The sequence below is a fragment of the Pongo pygmaeus genome, chromosome 5 (assembly GCF_028885625.2).
Source record: "Pongo pygmaeus isolate AG05252 chromosome 5, NHGRI_mPonPyg2-v2.0_pri, whole genome shotgun sequence".
Classification (NCBI taxonomy): Eukaryota; Metazoa; Chordata; class Mammalia; order Primates; family Hominidae; genus Pongo; species Pongo pygmaeus.
Window position 1 is genome coordinate 111,363,712 of NC_072378.2, and position 20,010 is coordinate 111,383,721.

At 35.6% G+C, this 20,010-nt stretch overlaps 1 protein-coding gene across 5 annotated transcripts in view; it reads right to left on the reverse strand.

Annotated features, from left to right (window-relative positions):
- REV3L (REV3 like, DNA directed polymerase zeta catalytic subunit) overlaps window positions 1-20,010 on the reverse strand; it is a 186,962-nt gene that overhangs the window by 83,239 nt on the left and 83,713 nt on the right. For 3 of the 5 annotated variants that reach the window (XR_010126842.1, XM_063667082.1, XM_063667084.1), the window contains 5 exons: window positions 10,554-10,650; window positions 7,755-7,849; window positions 6,780-6,884; window positions 5,662-5,746; window positions 5,426-5,577 (listed from right to left, as the gene is read on the reverse strand). Coding sequence is in view for 4 of the 5 variants with exons in the window: in XM_063667082.1 (XP_063523152.1) it covers window positions 5,426-5,577; window positions 5,662-5,746; window positions 6,780-6,884; window positions 7,755-7,849; window positions 10,554-10,650 (534 nt within the window). In the remaining variant the exon portion in view is untranslated. The remainder of the gene's footprint in view (window positions 1-5,425; window positions 5,578-5,661; window positions 5,747-6,779; window positions 6,885-7,754; window positions 7,850-10,553; window positions 10,651-20,010) is intronic. The other 2 variants (XM_054492231.2, XM_063667083.1) reach the window with 1 other exon arrangement.

The following is a 20,010-nucleotide window of genomic DNA, read 5'->3' on the forward strand; positions in this document are numbered from 1 at the left end:
ACAGTCGTGAATTGCTGATAGCACCTCCCACCCCTCAGGCAGTGGTCTTGAGGCACGGAGAGAGAAATCTGTGCTTAGGAGAGACAGAACAGAATGAATATGGGACTTTGCTTTGCATTGGAACTCAGTGCTACCCTGTCACAGTGGAAAGCGACATGGAATAGAATTTAGCCAGCACCCATGAGGAGAGGATTTGACCAGCCCCAGCCAGAGGGAAACTGCCCATCCCAGCAGTCCAGAACCTGAGTTGCAGCCAACCTTACTACTATGGGCTAAAGTGCTTTGGGATCCTAAATAAACTTGAAAGGCAGTCTTATCCACAAGGACTGCAATTCTTGGGCAAGTCCCAGTGCTGTGCTGGGCTCAGAGCCAGTAGACTTGGGGTACACACACCTGGTGAGAGAGTAGCTGGGGCAGCCAAAAAATTACTTGTGTCACCCCCCTCCCCCACCCTGCACAGTCCCAGGCAGCACAACTCGCCAACTCCAGAAGATTCATTCCACAAGAGGACAAGAGAGGGAAGAGTGAAGAGAACTTTATCTTGCAACTTGGATACCAGCTCAGCCACAGTAGAGAAGGGTAGAGTCGTGACACACATATTCCAGGCCTTAACTCCTGGATGACATCTCTAAACACACCCTGGGCCAGAAGGGAACCTGCTGCCTTGAAGAGAAGGACTCAGACCTGGCAGGGTTCATCACTTGCTCACTAAAGAGCCCTTTGGCCTTGAGTAAACACAAGTGACACTCAGGCAGTACTTGCTGCAGGCCTCGGGTGAGACCCAGGGACACGCTGACTTCAGGTGTGACCCAGTGCATTCACAGCACTGGGAAAAATTGAAAGCCCGTTCTGTAAGATCTGGAACAAGACAAGGATGCCTAGTTTCACCACTGTTATTCAACACAGTACTAGAAGTCCTAGTTAGAGTAATCAGACAAAAGAAAGGAATAAAGTGCATCCAAATTGGAAAGGAAGAAGTCGAATTATCCTTATCTGCCGATGGTATGATCTTATATTAGGAAAAACCTACAGACTCCACCAAAAAACAAATTCAGCAAAGTTGCAGGATACAAAATCAACATATGAAAATCAGTAGCATTTCTATATGCCAACAGTGAACAATCTGAATAAGAAACCAAGAAAGTAATCCCATTTACAATAGCTACAAATAAGATACCTAGGAATAAACTTAACCAAGTAAGTGAAACATCCCTACAATGAAAACTATAAAACATTGATGCAAGAAATTGAAGAGAACACCAAAAAATGGAAAAGATATTCCACGTTCATGGATTAGAAGAATCAATACTGATAAAATGTCCATGCCTACCCAGAGCAATCTACAGATTCAATGCAATCCCTATTAAAATAGCAATGATATTCTTCACAGAAACAGAAAAAAATAATCCTAAAATTTATATGGAACCACAAAAGATCCCAAATAACCAAAGCTACTCTGAGCAAAAAGAACAAAACTGGAGGTCACATTACCTGACTTCAAATTATACTACAGAGCTATAGTAATCAAAACGGCATGATACTGGCATAAAAACAGGCACACAGACCAATGGAATAGAGAGCCCTGAAATAAATCCATAACTACAGTGAACTCGTTTTTGATGAAGGTGCCAAGAACATACCTTGAGGGAAAGAACAATTTCTTCAATAAATGGTGCTGAGAAAACGTTGGATATCTACATGCAGAAGAATGAAACTAGACCCTGATCTCTCACCATATTCAGAAATTAAATCAAAATGAATTAAATACTTAAATCTAAGACTCAAACTATGAAAATACTAAAAGAAAACATTGGGGAAACTCTCTAGAATATTGGTCTGAGCAAAGATTTTTTGGGAAATATCCCCAAAGCACAGGCAATCAAAGCAAAAGTAGACAAATGGGATCATATCAAGTTATTATACAAACCTTCTGCACAGCAAAGGAAACAATCAACAAAGTGAAGAGACAACCCACAGAATGGGAGGAAATATCTGCAAACTATCCATCTGACAAGGGATTAATAACCAAAATATATATAACTCAATAGTAAAAAATCTAATAATCCAATTAAAAAATGGGCAAAAGATCTGAGCAGACATTTCTCAAAAGAAGATATACAAATGGCAGACAGGTGAAAAGATGCTCAACATCACTGATCATCAGATAAATGCAAATCGAAATTACAATGAGAAATCATTTCACCCTAGTAAAAATGGCTTTTATCCAAAAGACAGGAAATAATGAATGCTGGCAATGATGTGGAGGAAAGGGAACTCTCGTACACTGTTGGTAGAAACGTAAATTAGTACAGCCACTATGGAGAACAGTATGAAGTTTCCTTAATAAACTAAAGATAGAACTACCATATAATCCAGCAATCTCTCTACTCGGTATTTATCCAAAGGAAATGAAATTGGTATGTCGAGTTGAAGAGATATCTGCACTCCCATGTTTATCACAGTCCTATTCACAACAGCCAAGATTTGGAAGCAATCTAAGTGTCCATCAACAGATGAATGGATAGAGAAAATGTCGTACATTTACACAATGGAGTACTACTCAGCCATAAAAAGAATGAGATCATGCCATTTGCAACAACATGGATGGAAGTGGAGGACATCATGTTATGTGAAATATGCCAGGCACAGAAAGACAAACTTTGCATGTTCTCACTCACTTGTGGGGGCTAATTAATAATTAAAACAATGGAACTCATGGAGATAAGAGAGTAGAATGATGGTTGCCAGAAGCTAAGAAAGGTAGTAGGGTGGGGTGGGGAAGTGGGGATGGTTAATGAGTACAAAAAAATAGAAGGAATAAGATCTAGTATTTGATAGCACAACAGGGTGACTACAGTCAACAATAATCTATTGTACATTAAAAAATAACTAAAATTATAATTGGAATGTTTGTAACACAAATAAATAAATGCTTGAGGTCATGGATACCCCATTTATCCTGATGTGATTATTACATTGTATGCCTGTATAAAAATCTCTCATGTACCCCATAAATATATATGTGTACTATGTACCCACAAAAATTTTAAAAAATTTAAAAGTAAAATGTAAAACTTCAAATGCATTAAAGACCTAAATGTGAAAAACCAAATTGTAAGCACACATAAGCCTTAAAATGAATACTTAAGAGAAAATTTTCATTACATCAGGGTAGGGAAAGTCTCATAAATCACATACCAAAACTAAACCATAAAGGAATATTGGTAAACTTGACATTAAAACTGAAGACATGTAAAACTCCAAGGATAACTTTTTTTTTTTTTAAATGGGGGGAAAAGAAGTTAACATTTTTTTCTTTGAAGATTTTTACAAGACAAGCCTAGATGAAGAGAAAACATCTCTACAATAAGTATAACTGATAAAGACTTAATATCTAGAAAATATGAAGAACTCCTACAAATAAGAAAAAGACAAATGACTCAATAGAAAATAAGCAAAAAAACGTAATTCACAGAGAAACCCAAATGGCCTTTAAAGATGCTCAAATTCGTTAGTAATTAGGAAATGCAGATTAAAATGCAGAGAGACTATTTCAAAGAATCAGAGCAGCAAATTTTTTACATCTATTATTTTATCCTTATTATTTGATGCTATCAAATGTTGAGGCATCGCTTGCCTAGTAAAATTGCATATGATACAATGTGACTTCTGAGTAAAACTTTTATTATTGTCTGGTTTACTAACCATGTATAAGCTAACTGCATTATAGAAAAACTGTTAGAACAGATGCTATCTAGGTAGAGCACAATGCATACAACCTAACATTCAGCAACTCACTCTTCTACGTGTGTTCAGTACAGAAGCTCCTGAACATAGCCATAAGGAGACAGATATAGCACTAAGTGCAATAGTAAAGACCATCTAATACTTGTAGAGAAATAGCTAACGTTGTTTAGTCTTAAAATGGAACAGTCATCAGCAGCTAAAATGAATGAACAAGGATAAATTTCAAAGTTATAATGTTGACATAAAAGATGCTCAACATCAGTAGTAATGAAGGTAATGAAAATTAAAACCACAGTAGGATTCTATTTCACACACTAGGATGGCTACATTAAAAAAAGACAGATAATAACAAGTGTTAGTGAGGATGCAGAGCCAGAGAAACTCTCATATATTGCTGGTAGGAAAGTAAAACATTGCTGTCACTTTAAAAACAGCTTGGGAGTTTATTTAAAAATTAAACACAAATATACCACATGCCCTAGCAATTCTTTTGCTTGGCAGAGGTAATCTTTTTAGTGAAGTTTATTCTTAAACTGTTTCGTTTGTTACTATTTATATCATTTTACAACTCTTTTTATGATATTTATCCTAAAATTTATGCTTTACTGCTTATAGCAGCACTATTTTTTTTTTTTTTTTTTTTGAGATGGAGTTTTGCTCTGTCGCCCAGGCTGGAGTGCAGTGGCGCAATCTTGGCTTACTGCAACCTCCGCCTCCCGGGTTCAAGCCATCTCCTGCCTCAGCCTCCTGAGTAGCCGGGATTACAGGTGTGTGCCACCACGCCCGGCTAATTTTTGTATTTTTAGTAGAGACAGAGTTTCACCATGTTGGCCAGGCTGGTTGCCAACTCCTGACCTCAGGTGATCCACCTGCTTCAGCCTCTCAGATTGCTGAGATTATAGGCATGAGCCACTGCACCTGGCCAGCAGCACTATTCTTACCAGGCAAAAGTGAAAACAACTCAAATGTTGATCAACTGATAAATGGATTAACAAAATGTGGTATCTCCATACATACTGATAGATACTACAACATGTATAAACCTTGAAAGTATTATGCTAAGTAAAAGAAGCCAGACACAAAAGACTATATATTGTATGGTTTCACTTACATAATATACAGTATCTAGACAAGGCCCATGTATTATTAGTGGTTACTTGGGGTTTGAGGTGGAAATAGGCATAACTGCAAATGGACACAACGGATCCTGTGGACTGATGGAAACATTCTAAAACTGGATTGTGGAGATGTTTGCACAACTTTGTAAATTTACTGTAAATCACTGAATTATACACTTAAAATGACTGAATTTTATGTTATGTAAATTAAACTTCAAGCTGCTTAAAAATATAATGCTGAGTGAAAAAAGCAAGTTGCTTCATCTATGCCAAGCAGAACATCATTTACGTAAAATTTAAAACTTAAAACAACGGTATATATGGTGGGCAAACATTATAAGAAAATATAAAATTATATATGGTAACAGTTTGCACTAACTTCAGGATACTGCTTACCTTTAGAGATGCAGAAAGGGTGACAGAATGGGAGAAATTTTTGCTATATCCACAATATTTATTTCATGGGGAAAAAAATCCCTAGCAAACTCAATCAAATATTAACATCTCAGTGCTAGATATCTGTTCTAGTAGTTTCTGTATACATGAAAAGAAAATCTTACCTTTGCTTGACTCTTCGTCTTTGTGAACTTCTACCATATTGGCTGGTGTACACTGAAGCATTTCAGGAGACAGAACCTCAGAGTGCAATGTTAACTCAGCAGAGAACTCCTGGGATCCATCGCTGTAGTCCACAGATCCTGATAACGTTCTGCTTAATTAAAACATATCCTTTATAACAGACTAGATAACAAAGGAATAAAATTAGTTCTGAGATCTATAATAAATAACCACTTACACAGAGAAATCATTCTGTTTGAGAATTTCCTGAAGTCTCTTCTGAAATTTTTTTTCACTTTCTGTTGCTGGCACAAACCTGTGATCTTTGAATTTTAAAAGTGCATTAAAAAATGTAAATAGCAAATGAATGAAATATTTTCCCTTCTCCTAAAGTAGCTTTAAAAATGGTGGCAATTTCCTATCTTTCTCTAGATATATATAATACAACCTAACTGTAGTTTTACCATAGAATCACACAAAAGAGAAACGGTTGTTAACTAAAGTTATAAAATTAGGCACTTAAGTCAGTTCAAGATTAAGTTCTATAATTATAATCTAAATCTAAAACAGAAAAATTGTTCTCTACCTATAAATATATTGTATCCTAAAGCTAAAAATTTTCCCCTTATAAAATATATTTCTATTTTTAAAAGTATAAAAGGTACTCAAAGTTTATCAAAACATTTTTAGTGCCTAAGATATAACAATTTTAATTGAACTTCAATATAGGCTTACTGCTGTATTTTGAAATAATATATCTGCCTTTTGAATAATGTCTTTCATTCTTTTACCTTTATTTTTAAAATTCTGTTGTATCCATGGTATTATCCGAACCCCCTCAAATTCTTTTTGAATGTGGCACCATTTAGCAATAAATATGAGTATTTCTTTAGAGCTGTACATATTGAACAAAGTGAGAGCTTATATGACACACTCAGAAAATAAACCGTGGGCAGCATTTCAATGGCTACATTTTCAAAGCTTAATGTATTAAACAGTGTTTCTAAGTTGAGATTCATGATCTTCTGTGAGTTTTCTATAGCTCATTTGGAAATACAGACGGCTAGAACATACTAGAGAATGAAAACAAAAAAGTGAGGCAAGAGGACAAGGTACACTAAAAACAAAGAACAGTAAAAACATCAACTTCTTACAAAGAGAGAGATAATAAGCGACAATTGGAGACGGCTGTAAAGATAAATAGTGGCTGTACAGCAATGACAACAAGAAAAATACATACAAAATATAAAGGTCATTTGAAAGTAAAATCTAATGTCAAAGGAACAACTCAATGACAAACTTTTCCATTAAAATACTTGGTTTAAAAGAATAATCAGAGCACTATTAGGTTTATACCTTGTGACTCAGGTTGGCTCATTTGAGAAGTTTCATTTCTGTTTCTTCGCCGTTGCTTTTCATCTTCCCATATGGCCTGTAGACCAGGGTTTCCACCAATTTGAGCTGTAATCACAATAATACTTCAATACTACAGGGTCAAAGTAAGAAATGCCTAAAAAATCTGAACTTTTCTTTAATAAATACTGCCTTTAAAAAAACCAATCACATATTTTGTGTAATAAAGTGGACAAATTATCCCAACCTACACTTACTATGTTACTCCTTTTTTAGTTTTCTTCCTAGTGGTTCCCCAAAATCCAGCAAGTGAATACAATTCAAACATCTGATGATATAGTCAATAGACCTAAGAGTCCCTTTGCTGGTATATAATATGAAAACTAAGAAATTAAAAGGCACAGTACATTAAATTGCTTTATATTAGCTAATTTTATTTAGTGTCACACTTATTTTAGTATAATCTATTCAAATATACTCATTTGGACAAAAATATGAACAAAAAATTAATTAATACCTCATCAGAAGTATAGAAGCAATCTTCATAACATTTTGTATCCTCCTTCTATAATATCTTAGTTTCCTCATAAAGTTTTCTTTCCTACTTTTTCTATTCTACTTTGGTCATTAATTTTTTTTTTTTTTTTGAGATAGAGTCTTGCTCTATCACCAGGCTAGAGTGCAGTGGTGCGATCTTTGCCCACTGCAACCTCCACCACCCGGGCTCAAGTGATTCCCCTGCCTCAGCCTCCTGAGTAGCTGGGACTACAGACGTGTGCCACCACGCTCAGCTAATTTATTTTGTATTTTAGTAGAGACGGGGTTTCACCATGTTGGCCAGGATGGTCTTGATCTGACCTCATGATCCACCCACCTTGGCCTCCCAAAGTGCTGGGATTACAGGCGTGAGCCACCACACCCGGCCGGTCATTAATTTAAAAAAATAAAAACATATATTAAGAATAATTGTGTATGAACCTTCAATGTCCAGACGATTTAAGATATCAGCAGCTACAGCATCCACTTCTAATTCACATGTACTCTGTGGTTCAACACCTTCCAATATTAAAGAGCTGCAATTAAAGGATATAAAAAACATAATAATTACGTGAGAGCAAACTCTCTAAGATTTTTCTTACTTATACAATTATCTTACGTTTAGCTGGTACCCAGAAAACCTGATACATTAATTCACAATTATTCATGACAAAATTGATACTTTATATGCATATATAATGAAAAATAGGATGAGAAAAATACAAAACATATTATACTGACAACCCTATTAGATCCTTTTGAAGTATATTCTACATATTTTGGTTCATTATATTTTATATAAAAGGAATATAAAACGTTTTAGCATATGGTTATATCCGGTGAAGAATGAGATAGGATAATATAAAAACCTTAGAGGAATGCATAAAAAACCATACACATTGAAATCAGTTGCCTAGAGACATCTTTTTCAGTATTCAAAAAACAAGGGAGAACATGCAATAAGAGATAAGGGAAGGTAAGCACACTGAGAAATGGGCAAACGATATTCACCATTCTTCCTGCCCTCAACTACTGCTGAGATGAGGAATACTTTAAAATTCTTCATAACTACAGAACTGATAAACTATATGAATGATCAACAGTGGGATCATAGCTAGGAAAAGTAATGATACCACCAGGTCATTAATTTTTACGAGAACTACAAAGGATTGTTTCCCAGTCAGGATCTTTGACTCAAAAGCATTTGCTTTTCATCAGTGCCCCAAAAGAGAAGATAAAGAAGACACCACATAATTGACCCTACTTAACAGAATGAAGAGACAACATCTAGTGTGGATCCTAGTTTACTCATTCCAAAATTTATGCCTTGTACAAAAATGGACACCAAGTGGAAAAGGGGAGATCCTTAATTTTACTACAAAGTGGGTGATGACATATTTCATCAACTTTTGATTTGAAACACTTTAACACTTTGGGTTTTTTTTTTTTTTGAGATGGAGTCTCGCTCCATTGCCCAGGCTGCAGTGCACTGGTGCGATCTCAGCTCACCTCAACCTCCACCTCCTGGGTTCAAGCGATTCTCCTGCCTCAGCCTCCCAAGTAACTGGGATTACAAGCATGTGACATCATGCAGAGTTAATTTTTGTATTTTTAGTACAGAAGGGGTTTCACCATGTTGGACAGGCTGGTCTTGAACTCCTGACCTCAAGTGATCTGCCCACCTCAGCCTCCCAAAGTGCTGGAAGTACAGGTGTGAGCCATTGCGCCCTGGCCTTGAAACACTTTTTAATGTTTTAAGAAAAACATGTTAGCAAAACCTTATTTTCCATTGTCTATTTTAAATGAAATTTTGATGGAATATTACATGTTAAACCACAGAATTCTTACAACTCAAATAATATACGTATATATGTACTCACAAGTATATATTTAGATGTTCAAACACACATATCTTTTCACCATTGATAGAGAAGGAATATAATTTTAGCCAACCTATCATAATATATCCCTTTCTCTTTCAGAAAAAATATTTCTCAATGTAGATTGTCAGCTGGGCTTGGTGGCTCATGAATGTGATCCCAGCTTCGGCTTGGGAGGCCAGCCTGAGCAACATAGTGAGACCTCATCTCTACAAAAAACTTTTTTAAATTAGCCAGGCATGGTGCTGCACACCTGTAGTCCCAGATACTTGGGAGGCTGAGCATTATAGTAAGACCTCATCTCTACAAAAATTTTTAAGAACTAGCCAGGCATGGTGTTGCAGACCTGTAGTCCTAGATTCTTGGGAGGCTAAGGTGGGAGGATCACTTGAGCCCAGAAGGTGGCGGTTGTAGTAAGCTGACATTGTGCCACTGAACTCCGGTCTGGGCAACAGCACGAGACCTTGTCTCGACAACAACAAAATGTGAATTGTCCTCTTCATTCATACAATTTAACACACATTGAAGTATCAGATTTAAAAATGTTTATGATCAACAGTTTTCTTATATAAAAAAGTTTTGTAATTTGAAATAATTATGTAGTAAATGTCAAGGATGAATATTCCAGAAGTAGCACATTTGAGAGAAAGGAGGGAAACAATAACCTCAAAAAATATAATCTCACAGTAGAAATTTACAACTTGCCCTTATACAAAACTACTTCAGACATTCAGAACAGGAGGTGTTCCTATGGAGGGGAAGTAGTTTTCAGAACTAAAAATTAGCACCAGTAGACAGAAAATGTATGAGTAAAAAATTTGCATATGCAAATACATAGCTGCTTTGAAATAGAAAAATCCAAGCATTTGGAATATACTGCCTCCAAAAAAAATCTAATCAATAATGAAACAAATAAATTACAAATTATATTATTCAAAACCAGAGCATGTCAAAATACTTTATTACATATTTAATATTTATAAATTTTAGGGATTTTTATTAAAAATATTTAGATTTTTTTTAAATTACTATTTTATCATAAATGTAATTTTTTTACTTGACAAGTTATAGGATATCAAATTAGAACAGATGATGAAGATGAATGCTGCAGAAAAGTATAATATCTACCTCGTATTCCTTTTGTTAATTAGGTAATAACTAGTACATTTTCATGGTTTGTTTTTAAAATCGTTTATTCCTTGTAACACACTAATGTCAAGGTTTGCTTTTTTTTGATAAGTGTATAGATTAAAAAGATCCAATTCAATAAAAGGTTAAAATTTAATTATGGTAACCACTGATTTCTGATCACAACTAAGATATATGTAAAATTTTCATTTCCTTTACAACATTAACTAACCTTGGTATTTCATCTTGTTCCCACCGAAATAAAGTATCAGCAAGAGAATTTCCTGATAAATGATTCTTGCAGGATCCAGTTGCATGCAATGTATTACCTAGGAATAGAAAGGTAAAAGGAATAAATTCTACTTTTAATTTTCATATAATTACTTTCCAGAAGGTAATTTTTTTTTTTGAGATGGAGTCTCGCTTTGTTGCCCAGGCTGGAGTACAGCGGTGCAATCTCGGCTCACTGCAAGCTCCACCTCCCAGGTTCACGCCATTCTCCTGCCACAGTCTCCCGAGTAGCCTCCAAGCCCGGCAAATTTTTTTTGTATTTTTAGTAGAGACGGGGTTTCACAGTGTTAGCCAGGATGGTCTCGATCTCCTGACCTCGTGATCCGCCCGCCTCAGCCTCCCAAAGTGCTGGGATTACAGGCGTGAGCCACCAATGCCCAGCTGGTAAATGTTCTTCAAAAAATTTTATTACTCATAAATTACAGATCCCTTTTTATTGATATATAATATTTGTACATACTCATGGGAGCACATGTGGTATTTTCATACATGCATACAATCTGTAATGACAAAATCAAGGTACTTAGGATGTCCATCAGCCCGAACATTATTCACCATTTGTGTCGAGAACATTTCAAATCTTCTCTTCTAGTTATTTTGAAATATATAATGTATTGTTGTTAACTACAGTCACTCCTGTATGCTATCAAACACTAGAACTTATTTCGTCTAATTGTATGTCTATATCCATTAACCAAACTGTCTTCGTATCTTCCTGGAACCCTTCCCATACACCCTTCCCAGCCTCTAGTAACTACCTTTCTACTTTTTATTTATTTTTTTGACATCTTGCTATGTTGCCCAGACTGGAATCAATCTCCTGGACTCAAGCAATCCTCCTGCCTCAGCCTCCCATGTAGCTGAGACTACAGGGGTGCATCACGACTCCTGGCTAAAGATGAACTTTTTTTAGTTCCCACATCAGTAAGAACATGTGATATTTGTCTTTCTGGGCCTGGCTTATTTCATTTAACATAATGATCTCAATTCTATCCAGGTGGCTGCAAATGACAGAATTTCATTTTCATAAAAAATATGGCAGAATATAATTCCATTGTGTATATATACCACATTTTCTTTATCCATTCATCCACTGATGTACACTTAAGGTTGATTCTGTATCTTGGCTATTATAAATAGTGCTGCAATAAACATGGGGGTGTAGGTATCTATCTTTGATATATTGATTTCCTTTCCTTTGGATAAATACCCAGCAGTGGGATTGCTGTATCATATGGTAGTTCTAGTTTTTGGTTTCTGAGAAACCTCCATACTGTTTTGCATAATGGCTGTACTAATTTACATTCCCACCAACAATGTGTAAGAGTTTCCTCTTCCTTGCATCCTCACCAGCATTTGTTGGTGTCTTTTCCGTAACAGCCATTCTAACTGGGGTAAGATGATTGCTTATTGTGGTTTTGACTTGCATCTCCCTGATGATTAGCGATGTTGAGCATTTAAAAAATATACCTGCCGGCCATTTGTATGTCTTCTTTTGAGAAGTGTCTATTCAGGTACGAAACTATTTTTTTTCCTGTTGAGTTCCTTACATATTCTGGATACTAGTCTCATTTCATGAATAGTGTGCAAATATTTTCTCTCATTCTGTAGGCTGTCTCTTTACTCTGTTGATTGTTTCCTTTGCTGTGCAGAAGCTTTTTAGTTTACACAGTCCCTTTTGTCTATTTGCTTTGATTGCCTGTGCTTTTGAGGTCTTAGCCATAAAATTTTTTCCCAGACCAATGTCGCAGAGTATCTGTCCTACAATTTTTTTTTTTTTTTTTCGAGACAGGGTCTCACTGTCATCCAGGCTGGAGTGCAGTGTATGATTATGGCTCACTGCAGCCTTGAGCTTCCAGGCTCAAATGATCCTCCCATCTCAGCCTCCCAAGCTACTAGGGCAACAGGCATGCACCATCGTGACTGGCTAATTTGTAGAGATGGGGTTTGACTATCTTGCCCAGGCTGGACTCAAATTTCTGGGCTCAAGTGATCCTCCCACCTCAGCCTCCCAAACTGTTGAGATTGGAAGAGTAAGCCACCATGCTCAGCCTATGTGTCTGTTTTTATACCAACACCATGCTAATTTGGTTACTAAAGCTTTGTAGTATTATTTTGCTCAGCCTATGTGTCCACTTTTATACCAACATCATGCTGATTTGGTTACTAAAGCTTTGTAGTACTATTTTGACCTCAGGTAGTATGATGTCTCCAATTGTTCTTTTTGCTCAGGATTGCTTTGGCTATTTAGGCTCTTTTGTGGTTCCACATGAAGTTTAGAATTTTTTTTCTATTTCCATGAAGAATGTCATTGGTATTTTGATATGAACTGCAATGAATCTTTAGATTTTATTGGAAAATATGGCCATTTTAACAATATTGTTTCTGATCCATTAACATGGGATATCTCCATTTGTCTATTTCCACTGTCTACTTCAGTTAATTTTATCAGTAATTTCTAGTTTTCCTCCTACACAACCTTTACTTCCTTGGTTAAATGTATTACTATTCTTTTTGGTAGCCATAATAAATGGGATTGTGTTCTTGTTTTCTTTTTCAGCTAGTTGTTATTGGTGCACAGAAATGCTATTGGTTTTTTGTGGGTTTTTAAAAAAATCTGCAACTTTACTAAATTTGTTTATCAGTTCTAAGAGTTTTTTGTTGGAGTCTTCAGGTTTTTCCATATATATCATGTCATCTGTGAAAAAGGGACAATTTGACCACTTTTTTCCCAATTTGGTGCCTTTTATTACCTGATTGCTATGGCTAGAATTTTCAGTACTATGTTGAACAGGAGTGGTAAAAATGGGCATCCTGTCGTCTTCTAGTTCTTAGAGGGCAGGTCTTCAGCTTTTCCCCATTCAGTAAGATGTCAAATGTGGGTTTTTCAGACATGATGTTCATTATTTGAGGTATGGTCTTTCTATGATTAACTTGTCAAGAGTTTTTATCACGAAGGGACACTGAATTTTATCAAATAACTTTTCTGTGTTAGCTGAGATGATCATATGGTTTTTGTCTTTCATTCTGTTGATGTGATGTATCACATTTATTGATTTGCATATAATGAACAATCCTTGCACCCCTGAAATAAGTTTTTTTTTTGAGACAGGGTCTCACTCTGTCACCCAGGCTTGAGTACAGTGGCATGATCTCGGCTTACTGTAACCTCCACCTCCCGGGCTCAAGCCATCCTCCTACCTAAGTCTCCCAAGTAGGTGGGACTACAGGTGCATGCCACCATACCCAGCTAATTTTTTTATTTTTTGTAGAGACAGGGTTTCACCATGTTGCCCAGGATGGTCTCAAACTCCCGGGCTCAAGTGATCTACCCACCTCAGCCTTCCAAAGTGCTGGGATTACAGGCATGAGCCACTGTGCCTGGCCCTAGGATAAATTTCACTTGATCATGGTGTATTTTTTTTTTTTATGTTTTGTTGGATTCGATTTGTTAGTATTTTGTTGAGGATTTCTGTGTCTATGTTCATCAGTGATGCTGACCTGTAGTTTTCTTTTTTTGTTGTGTCCTGTCTGATTTTGGTATCAGGATAATGCTGGCTTCATAGAATGAGTTAGGAAGAATTTCCCCGTCTTCAAATTTTTGGACTAGTTTGAGAAGAACTGGTGTTAGTTTTTCTTTCTAAGTATGGCAGGATTCAGCAGTAAAGCCATCCAGACCTGGGCTTTTCTTTATTGGGAGACCTTTAAATTACAGATTCAATCTTGTTACTTGTGATTGGTCTGCTCAGGTTCTCTTTTTTAAAAATTTAAAAGAGACAAGGTCTCACTGTTGCCCAAGCTGGTCTTGACCTCCTGAGCTCAAGCCTTCCCCCCACCTTGACCTTCCAAAATGCTAGGATTGCAGGTGTGAGCCACTGTGCCTGGCCAGGTTTCCTATTTCTTCCTGGTTCAATCTTGGTATGCTGTAATGTGTCCAAAAATATATACATTCCCTCTAGGTTTCCCAACTTGTTCACATGTAGTTGTTCAGGATAGTCTCTGATGATCCTCTGTGTTTCTGTGATATAAATTGTAATGTCTCCTTTTTCATGTCTAATTTTATGTACGTCTTCTTTTTTCTTGGTTAGTCTAGCTAGCGATTTATTGATTTATCTTTTCAAAGCGCCGGTTTTTCATTTCTCTGATCTTTTGTATTTTTTTTTTAGTCTCTATTTTGTTTAGTTCTACTCTGATCTTTATTATTTCTTTTCTTCTTCTAATTTTGGCTTTGTTCTTGCTTTTCTAGTTTCTTAAAGTACATCATTACATTGTTTATTTGAAATCTGTTTTTTTGATATAGGCACCTATTGCTATAAACTTACCTCTTAGTACTGTTTTTGCTGTATCTCATAGGTTTTGGTATGCTGTGTTTCCATTTTCATTGGTTTCAAGAAATTTTTGAATTTCCTTCTTAATTTCTTCATTGATCCAGTAAAGGTTCAGGAGCATTTTGTTTAATTTCCATGTATTTGTACAGTTTCCAAAGTTTCTCTTTTTATTGATTTCTAGTTTTATTCCATAGTGGTCAGAAAAGACACTTAATATGATTTCAATTTTCTAAAATTTGTTGAGACTTGTTTTGTGGCCTAACATATGATCTTTCCTGGAGAATGTTCCACATGCTGATGAGAAGAATGCGTATTCTGCAACTACTGGATAAAATGTTCTGTAAATGTCTGTTAGGTCCATTTGGTCTAAAGTGCAGTTTATTTATTTATTGAGACAGTGTCTTGTTCTGTCACCAGGCTGCAGTGCAGTGGTGTGACCACAGTTCACTGCAGCCTCAATTTCCCAGGCATAAGCAATCCTCCTACCTCAGCCTCCTGAGTAGCTGAGACCACAGGTGTATGCCACCACATCTGGTTGATTTTTATCTTTTTTGTAAAGATGAGATCTCACTATGTTACCTGAGCTAGTCTCAAATTCCTGGGCTCAAGCAATCCTCCTGCCTCAGCTTCTCAAAGTGTCAGGCTTACGGTGCCTGGCTCTAAAGTAAAGTTTAAATCCAATGTTTCTTTTTTGATTTTCTGTCTAGATTATCTGCCTAATGCTGAGAGTGAGGTGTTGAAGTCCCCAGCTATCACTGTATTGTATTGGCTAGTTGGGGACTTCAACACCCCACTCTCAGCATTGGACAGATGCTAATAATCAAATCTAATAACATTTGTTTTCAATCTAATAATATTTGCTTTATATATGTGGGTGCTCTGGTGTTGGGTGAATACATATTGAGAACTGTTACATCTTTTCAGCACTCTACATGTTCAGAGAAACTTCTCTAGCAGCAAACTATAGGAATGTTCCCTTTAAGTAAAATAATATACAACTTATGTGACTAGTTACTAAAATTGTGTCCTAAAAATTCACATACAGCAAGAAATACACACACAGGAAGAAACCATTGAGACTAATGGTTCAAAACTAAGAGAAGAAAAAAATTGCAATGTATAAATCCAAGGAAAAAATGGCTACAATACTTTTATAGTAGAATAAAGGTATGATACATAAAATGTGCTACTGTGGTAGATATGCTTAACATCTTATTTGCAAAATAAAGAATTATTACAAATTCTTAAATATTTTAATCTATACTCCTAGGGTAGCTACATGAACCTCAACTAAAATTCAAATGGAAATTCCACATAAAATTCAAAAGATACTTTTAATACTAATCCCTGAACAAAAAGAAAATACACAATGCATTCCAGAAGTAATGGCAGTAACGATGATTGGAAACCTGGGTCAAATGCAAATAGAATTTGAGCTGCAATTGAAGAGACTACACATTTCTGCTTAGATGTCCCAGTTTCAGAAAACAGTCCTGAGGTCATTCTTTGGAAGTAGTTTCTAAATTTTAGTACCTTTGTTGTGATTTCTTAGGAGAATTTAAGTTTTCTGAGAGAAAGTTGGCTGGGTGCGGTGGCTCATGCCTGTAATCCCAGCACTTTGGGAGGCCAAGGTGGGCAGATTACCTGAGGTAAGCAGTTTGAGACCAGCCCGGCCAACATGGTGAAACCCCGTCTCTACTATAAAATACAAAAATTAGCCAGGCATGGTGGTACATGCTTATAATCTCAGCTACTCGGGAGGCTGAGGCAGGAAAATTGCTTGAGTCCAGGACGTGGAGGTTGCAGTGAGCCGAGATCGTGCCACTGCACTCCAGCCTGGCCGACAGAGTGAGACTCTGTCTCCAAAAAAAAAAAAAGAAGAAGAAAAAAAAAGAAAGTTGAATGAGTGGCATCAAAAAGAATCCCAACATTAGGATACTAAATTTACAATCCTCTCCAGCTAAATTTAGTACTTTGATTTTCTTATTTGGCTAGTTTCATCACAAGATGGTATAGGTAGAATGATATAAGGCATTACCATCTTTGCTATTTTGACAAAACACATGCCAAAACATGCAACTGGTCTTATATACATTCAGAAATTTTAAAAGGCTTTGCTACAGTATGGATAGGGCATTTATAATAAATTACTTTGCAAGTTGTAAATTACAACAAATATTATTTTCTAATAAACTGACACAAATAAAGAATCTACACAAGTTTACTGTTCCAGTTACTATACCATACTGTTTTAGTATATTTCCCTAAAGAACATGGAAACGCCCAAATTTAAATATATATAATTCTATATTATATATACATATATTTTTCAACTGTGGATGTTAAAAAAATATAAAATGCTTCTGTGGTGCTCCAAACATTTGTTCCATTTATTCGTCTTTTACCCATGTGGGGGGAAAAAAGAAAAAAGAAAAAAAAATTGTCCCATTTACATACTTTATATACTTCACTTTAACAACTACAGTAATTAGCATCATTTCCATTTCATTTGACCACTGATTATACAACTGAGTGCTGAGGCAAAACTGTATATGTACATATGATATTCAAATTTCTAAATCATTTTCATTTTTTAATATATTTTACTTTCAAAAGTAAAACTCCATTAACATGTATTATATTATCAGGTAAAATGAAGTTATGCATACATGTAATACATATATTTACTTACAAGAAGTTTACTGTCAAGTTAAACTGTAATGTGCCTGAGATAACATGACAAAATAAAATAAAAAAAATTATTCATTGATTTTGTACATGATTTCAGTATAATCTTTTATCTCATACTAAACAAAAACAAAAACCTGAGGGCTAACTATATGATAAAAGAAGATGTAAATTTTTTTATCATACTGCAATTTCCCTGTTTTTAACTTCCCTTCTACTATTAGGTTGGTACAAAACTAATTGTGATTTTTGCCACGGAAAGTAATAGCAAAAGCTGCAATTACTTTTGCACCAACCTAATAAATTTCACATAATGATGCCTTCAAATCTGTAAACACTTCCTATATTCTGAAAAAATCCTTCTGAGTACCATTTCAATAATCTAACTTTTATAAAGAAAATAAATGGTTTCTGTATATTTGCTAATTCAAACTATTCTTGTGCTTTTTCACTTACTGGAAAAAACTAATTATGAAAATTATCTCCTCTTTCTATAATACCTAATGTATATACTCTAGAAACTCTTCCATTCCTCAATCTGTCTTAAATTCTCAGTTATACTTGACACTGATAACTAACTTATTATTTTCCCCAGTAACCTTTTTATTTTTGAATAACTTTAGATTTACAGAAAAGTTCCAAGGGTACCACAGAGAGTTTCCATATACCAGACACCTGGTTTCCCTCATTGTTAACATATTATCATGGTATATCTGTCAAAACAAAGAAACTGACACTGGAAGATTACTATTAACTAAACAAAACCTTTTATTTGAATTTCACCAGTTTTTCCACTAATGTCCTCTTTCCGTTCCAGAATCCAATCTACGACACCACACTGCATTCAGTTGCCATGTCTTCCCAGTCTCCTCTGGTCTATTTATCTGTCCTTCCTTGCTTTTCATGACCTTTGCAGTCATGAATACTGATGAGATAACCTGTAGGACAACTCCCAATTTGGGTTTGTCTGATGTTTTTCTCATGAGTAGACTGGGGTTACGAGTTTTTGGCAAGAATGTCACACAGGTGAAGTACCTTTGTTATCACATTACATGAGGGGGCACATGACACCCACATGACATAATAACTGGTGACATTAAACTTCATCACTTGGTTAAGGTACATCACGTGGTCATAGAGTTTGATGAGTGAATAGTCATGTATCCACCAACCCAGGACTGTACAGAATAATTCCTTCACTCTTAAAAAGTTCCCCTGTACATCCCCTTTGCAGTCAATACTTCCCTCTCTCCTAAACCCTAACAACTAATAGTCCATTTTCTACTTCTATAGTTTTGCCTTTTCCAGAATGTCATGTGAATGAAGTCACACAGTTTGTATCCTTTTTGGTCTGGCTTCTTTCACTTAGCAAAATGCTTTGAAGATTCATCCACGTTATGTGAATCAATTATTTGTTCCTTTTTATCACTAAATGTTATCAAAGTTTATCCATTTCCCTGTTGAATGGACATCTCGGTTGCTTTACATTTTTGGCAGTTATGAATAAAGTTGCTATAAACATTTGCATACAGGTTTGGGTGGACCTAAATCACTTAGGTAAACATACCTAGGAGTGCCATCACTGGGTCGCACTCTAAGTCTATGTTTAGTGTTCTGAGAAACTATCTGTCTTCCAAAGTGACTATACTATTTTGCATTCCCACCAGCAAAGAATGTCAGTGCTGCTGTTCCACCTCTTGGTCAACATTTGTTATTGTTAGTCTTGTGAACTGTAGTCATTCTAATAGGTATATAGTGGTAGCCCTTTGTAGTTTTAATCTGTATTTCCCTAACAACATATAATGTTGAATATCATCTTTTCACGTGTTTGCCATCCTTATATCTTCTTTGGTGAAGTGTCTGTTTAGGTCTTTTGACCATTTTTAATTGGACTGTTTGCTTTCTTATTGTTGGTTTTTAAGAATTCTTATATATTTTATACACAAGTCCTCTATCAGATTGTAATTTGCAAACATTTTCTCCCAGTCCATGACTTGTCTTTTCATTTTTTAACACTGTTTTTCACAAAGTAAAAGTTTTTAATTTTGACAAAATCTAACATCAATTTCTCTTTTCATGGATCATGCTTTTGGTGTCATATCTAAAATTTCATTGCCAAACCCAAGATTAGGCACATTTTCCCTTTATTTTCTGCTAGAAGTTTGATAGGTTCATATTTTACATTTAAGTTTGTGAAGTACTTTAATTATTATTTAAGGTGTGAAGTATGTGATGTATAAGGTGTGAAGAACATACAAAAATATGTTCTTTTATTTTTATTGCATACGGACATCCAATTATCCCAGCACTATTTGTTGAAAAGGCTACGCTTTCTCCATTGAATTACCATTATATCTTTGTCAAAGTTAAGTTGACTATATG